General features: G+C 38.3%; 2 protein-coding genes across 2 annotated transcripts; both read right to left on the bottom strand.

Moving 5' to 3' along the window:
• Positions 1 to 4,163: 4,163 nt before the first annotated feature.
• On the bottom strand, positions 4,164 to 5,001 carry LOC122194409 (pectinesterase 2). Its single transcript, XM_023906650.2, has one exon. The coding sequence runs from the start codon at positions 4,975 to 4,977 to the stop codon at positions 4,312 to 4,314; it is 666 nt and encodes a 221-aa protein (XP_023762418.2). The 5' UTR covers positions 4,978 to 5,001; the 3' UTR covers positions 4,164 to 4,311.
• On the bottom strand, positions 4,986 to 5,985 carry LOC111910837 (probable pectinesterase/pectinesterase inhibitor 17). Its single transcript, XM_042899804.1, has 2 exons — positions 5,118 to 5,985; positions 4,986 to 5,032 (listed from the first exon to the last, which is right to left on the bottom strand). Exons 1-2 carry the CDS (start codon positions 5,983 to 5,985, stop codon positions 4,986 to 4,988), a joined length of 915 nt encoding a protein of 304 aa, XP_042755738.1.
• Positions 5,986 to 6,370: the final 385 nt, after the last annotated feature.

Here is a 6,370-nt window from a genome sequence, read left to right as displayed (position 1 = left end):
CTTCATCATCAACCCATTGCAAAAAATTACATTTAGTCTTTGGATTATTTTACAAAAAACAATACAAATCAATGAAGAAAACCTTATTAGATGAAGACTGGAACCCATATTACCAGTGAATTAGGGTAAGCATGAAGTTGTTTACCAAGATTATCTTTGGTATGTGATTTCCAAATTCGAGAGGGATATCCACAATCACATGGATTTTCATCATCAGATTTTTATTTTAACTTTGATTTGATCGATCTTGAGTTGGATTTGTGTGTATTTGAGGAGGAATCCTTGGGAGATGTGAGAGAAATCGATCAACTTTATTATAGACAAGTAAGGTGGAATAAATTGTGCCCTACATTTATAACTAAGAGCCCCTTAGCCACGTAGGGTGCAACTTACCTATGCCAGATGCCACATAGGTGGTGGAACCGGGTAACCGGCTTTAGGATGTCGTAAGGGACTAAACAAATAAAAGTTCAAACTTTATTTAACATCTGATTACTGGTATGAATTTTTAACTTAATAATTTTTAGATTTGAGGTTGGCCACCCCGTGGTGAAGGGATCACCACAATGTGGAAATCAATATGAGGCGCGTATTTCATTAAAGGTCAACATGATGTGGTAGCACGTGTGCCATGACGTAGCGATGGTAGATGAGCTAAACCCTAATTTTCAGGCTTAAGGCCCTATTTAAAGGAAGTAATGACTAGGATTTCCCCCACCCTCAGCCTCCATCACCTTCAAATGACCGTTGTTAAAACATATCCTCAAATTTGCAAGTTTGAGCTCATTTTGGTGATTTTGGTGTTCCTTGAAGGAAAAAGAAGAAGTTCTTAGTGCAAGGATCAAGCAACCAACTCCTCTTTACCTTTGGGATCACCTTCTGGACCTTTGTAAGTTTCCTTTTTCAAATCTTGTTGGTTGGCTTCTTCTACAACTAGGTTTAGTGGCTTACCCTTCATGTTCTTGGTGTTTTGAGTGGATGGATTTGATAAAGTTTGCAACTTTATTGATCCTTGGGATCCCAAGGTGGTTTGATGCTCCAGATCTATTGAGTTTTACAACTTTGAGTGCATGCATGGAGTTTGACCCCATTGTTGCCTATTTTGACCTAATTGTATGAAGAACATGCATGGGGCATGCATGTCCATAAACTTTGGATTTTTATGAGCCTTTGGAGTCCCTAGAAGCTTCTATGGAAAATATGAGTTTAGGGATTAATGTAACCGGCTTTAGGATGTCGTAAGGGACTAAACAAATAAAAGTTCAAACTTTATTTAACATCTGATTACTGGTATGAATTTTTAACTTAATAATTTTTAGATTTGAGGTTGGCCACCCCGTGGTGAAGGGATCACCACAATGTGGAAATCAATATGAGGCGCGTATTTCATTAAAGGTCAACATGATGTGGTAGCACGTGTGCCATGACGTAGCGATGGTAGATGAGCTAAACCCTAATTTTCAGGCTTAAGGCCCTATTTAAAGGAAGTAATGACTAGGATTTCCCCCACCCTCAGCCTCCATCACCTTCAAATGACCGTTGTTAAAACATATCCTCAAATTTGCAAGTTTGAGCTCATTTTGGTGATTTTGGTGTTCCTTGAAGGAAAAAGAAGAAGTTCTTAGTGCAAGGATCAAGCAACCAACTCCTCTTTACCTTTGGGATCACCTTCTGGACCTTTGTAAGTTTCCTTTTTCAAATCTTGTTGGTTGGCTTCTTCTACAACTAGGTTTAGTGGCTTACCCTTCATGTTCTTGGTGTTTTGAGTGGATGGATTTGATAAAGTTTGCAACTTTATTGATCCTTGGGATCCCAAGGTGGTTTGATGCTCCAGATCTATTGAGTTTTACAACTTTGAGTGCATGCATGGAGTTTGACCCCATTGTTGCCTATTTTGACCTAATTGTATGAAGAACATGCATGGGGCATGCATGTCCATAAACTTTGGATTTTTATGAGCCTTTGGAGTCCCTAGAAGCTTCTATGGAAAATATGAGTTTAGGGATTAATGTATTTAGGACTCAATCCATTAAGTTGTCCACTGATAGTAGCCACGACGTGACGAGTTGGTTGTCATGACGTCGGAGGAGGAGGGATTCGAGATGGTTCTGTTTGGCGTTGCCACGACGTGGAAATCACTTCATAATCACGACTGTGACTGGAGAGACACAACGTGGCCATGGGTTGGCCACGACGTGGAGGATAACTGGTTGTTGACTTTGACCTAGTTTGACTTTTAGTCAAGTGCTAGTTTTAGAAGGTAGACTAAGAGTTTACCTTGTGCAATTCAGTAGGTGGTGTGTAGCACCCATTTCTTGGTTATGTGAGCTGGTTAGTTGTTAACTACGTTTTCGATGTGAGTCTTCTCACTATACTATGTAGGATGCTAGTCATCTTTGTGACTCTTGCATGGAAGACTAGGGTTTGGCCCCTGACATTTATATGAATGACTAAGATTTGGCCCCTGACATTTATATGAATGACTAAGATTTGGCCCTGGACATTTGTATGAAAGACCAGGGTTTGACCCCTGACGTTTGCATGAAAGAGCAGGATTTGGCCATTAGCAATGGTATGGAAGACCTGGATCTGGCCCTTGACACTTGTACAAGTAAAGACCATGATTTGGCTCATGGTAGGAAGTGATTGTAAGACTATGATTTGACCCATAGCACTCACCTGAGGATGAACTAGACCCGTTATGTTATGTATGATATGTGCTATTTTGGGGAACTCACTAAACTTTGTATGTGCAGTTTTATGTTTAAATTGTTTCAAGTTTTTTTATATTAAAGGAAGGGCGTGAGTCGACCGCATCGCTTCCATAGGAGATTTTGCACTTAATAACTTCATGACGATACTCTTATAAATGTTTTGAAACAAATGATTTTATCTAGATCTTTAAAGTTATAATTTGAACATATGTTTTTAGATTTAAATGAAAATTTTAGTTTGAAATTTGAGACGTTACACTTTAGGTCCACTTTAGCGTGATCAAATCGTCAATGGCTAAGTCAAATTAAATTAGAGACTTCTATGATCAGATAAGTCAAAACTCCTAAATTTGATGATTATAATAAAAATGAATAATAGAACATGCACAAATGAATTTCAAGTGATGATCTTGTATAATTAAAATTAGCATTATAAAATTCAAAGGTAACCTTTTAAGCAGAGTAATCATTCAGAACACATAATACATACGATAAATGGTAATAAAAAAAAACTAATTACACCAGAGTTTGTGAAATCATGAAATCATGTATCTACAAGGGATTAGCGACGGAGTCTATAATCTATAATCATGATTTTACGATGGAATGACAATGGATTGTCGTTGTTACTTTGGTCGCCAATATCCCAAATTAACGTGCTAAGTGACCCTTTTGTAATGGAAGGTTAGTGCGAAAGTTTGTTGCAAGGTAAAACGTGTATGTAGGGGTGACAATTGCTGACACGAAACGACAAAAATACATTAAACGAAACGAAATTGGGACGAAACTGAAATTCGAATTCGTGTTTGTGTCGTGTTCATGTTAAGTGTAAAAAACACGATGTCGTGTTCGTGTTTAAAATTCGACACGAAATTGACACGATTAGCATTTATTTGTCGTGTTTTTCGTGTTTGTCGTGTTATGTATGATTAAATATTAATTAAATAAACTATTTTTTTTATTATGTTATCTTTGTCGTGTCGTGTTTTTCGTTTTTTAATCGGTTCGTTTTCATGTTAGTTAAAAAAAACATGACGTCGTGTCGTGTTGTGTTCGTGTTACATAAAACATTGTCGTGTCGTGTTGTGTCAGACAAAAACATACACGACACGATGGCCCGATTTGCCACCCCTACGTGTATGTCACTAAATGCCTCGTTATGGGATGGATAGCGACAAATTTGTCCGTCGCTATAGCTCTGTTTCTAGTAATTATTAAGTCGTGATCAAAGTGTTGTACCACTATAACTTCCGGTACTTTACAGAAGGAGCAATCGTATTAGAATACTATTTCATTTCTTGATAGAATTAGCCAAGGATGGAAAATTCAAGTTTGTGGATTAGCTCGCACACTTGTTGACCAAAGCTTTAAAATCATATGTTTTTCAGAAGATATGAATGGAGATAAACTAATTAACTGCAATATGCACTAAGTTCAATTAGGGTTTAAACTTTGAATAAATTATGATCTTTAGAAAGAAAGTAGCACATTTTGCTGGACTGAATCTGGTATCTCCTTGAAATTCTTTCTCTACTACAAAATCATCACTAAGGATCAATGTAAAGTTTGCAGCAGGGTAGATATATACGCTTCTTCCCTACTTATTTTCAAACCCCGGTTTAAAAGGCACGCCAGTTCCCGGAAGCCATTCGTTGCCTGACAGGATCTCAGCAACTGTGAAAGGTAGTGCGATCTTAGGATCTGTTATGACATGGTAGCCATGCCATTTGACCCTCCCACTAGTAGATGAACCTGGTCCATAATTCTCGTACTCTCCGTAATAAATAGTTTGATTATAACCCCAACTATCAAGCCACCCTACCGGGTCCACCAAGTCATCAAGAAAAGACTGCATATAAACGGTCCGGGCGCATGCAAACCACGGTCTTCCTAGGAAAGCAGCTTTGTACTGATCGATTACAGGCTTAAGATCATTTCCAGCAGTTATCTTACACCCTTGCAGTGTATATCCAGTGGTTTCGTTTTCATATTTACGTCCATGAGCAGTCACCACTAACCCTCCTCCGGGCCGTGGTCTCCTAAGGAAGATTTGACAATCTTGGAACACGGCTGCAGCGTCGCCGAAAATGAAATCAACTGTGCCGAAGATCTTGCATTCTTTGAAGAACTGTCTACTAGAAAAAGTAAAAAGTGTGTCTTGGTAGCCCTCAATGCTGCAGTGATAGAAGACTGATTTGTCGGAGCTGGTGAGGAGTGCCACCGCTTGCGATCCTAGTGGCCCCGCCGTGTTCCGGAACGTCATATCTCGAGCTATAAATCCACGACCCCAGGCTTCTGCCATCGATACAAAACAAACTCTGAGTAAATTAAGTAGCGATATTAATTGCATTAATTTATATGAAAAAATAATACTACTATAAAGAAAACGAGACAAGAACTTACGAAACGTAGCTGATTCCTTCAAGTCACTAACCTTTACCGTTTCCAGCACGGCATCACCTGAACGCCGGCTACCGGAGATGATCGTCTTATTTATTCCGTCACCAAACATCGTTATAAGCTCTACCGTCCTTGGAATCACAACGTTTTCTTCATAAATCCCAGCCTTCACGTATATCACATACCTCCCGGGATGTGGCCGGTTCATTGCGGAATCTACAGCTTCTTGAACCGATTTAAAATCACCTGAGCCATCATGAGCAACCACAACGTCCGGCCTTGGCTTGTACTCATTGAGAAAATATTCCGAATCCACGACACCAGGAGTAATATTAGTACTACTACCCTTCATGAGAAGACTAATAGCCAAAGAGTTGAGTATTAGTAGTGTCAAATTGGTAGAAATAACGGGTAGCATTGTGTCGGTCTTTTTAATCAACTCGAATCCTTTTTCACAGACGTTGATATAGGCTAAACTAGCACTGAGCCATGTCTGGACGTCAAGTGGGTCTGGCTGGAGGGTGTTGTTCTGGATCATGTTAAGTGTGAAAACGACCCCGTCAAAGTAGTCAACGCAGCTACCCCACTGGCTTTTCCCTGGAACATTTGGGTACTTGGACTCGATCCCTTGGGCTCGTTTCAGAACAATACGTGCCTCATCTATGGCTGCTTCTACAGTCATATCCAGGAACTCGTTTGTAGATATGGTGGCCATGGTGGGGTTACGGAAAACAACATACTGATTGCAGATTTCATAGTGTGGGGTTTGGGTGCACCACCAGTTTACAGTGCCGACCCTGGTAGTTTCCGATGAGCAAGAGAAGATGAATGAAATGGCGAGGCATACGAAGAGTGCAAACTTTAATGTCATGTTTGGATTTATAGATAAATTTATGTTCTTGAAATGATATTTATAATATACTCAAATGGTATAAATGCCGAATATTGGTAAAAGTTTGCATTAATGCCAATTCGTTGACTTATATATTTCATATTACAATAATATATTATATTTTTCATATTACAGTAATACATCTTTTTCATATTAAAGAATGCCAAATCAAATATTGTTTTTTTTTTCTTTACCAACTTTCTAAATATTTAATAATGGTTTTGTACGGTAAAGTTTTATTAGTTTGAGAAATTTTTTAACAAATTTTTAATTTTTTTAAAAGCACAATTGTGATTATTTAACTTTTCAAATAGAAAAACCAAAAACATTACTAATATATATATATATATATATATATATATAT

The sequence above is a fragment of the Lactuca sativa genome, chromosome 2, assembly GCF_002870075.4.
Source record: "Lactuca sativa cultivar Salinas chromosome 2, Lsat_Salinas_v11, whole genome shotgun sequence".
Classification (NCBI taxonomy): Eukaryota; Viridiplantae; Streptophyta; class Magnoliopsida; order Asterales; family Asteraceae; genus Lactuca; species Lactuca sativa.
This window is presented reverse-complemented; position numbering and strand designations above follow the sequence as displayed.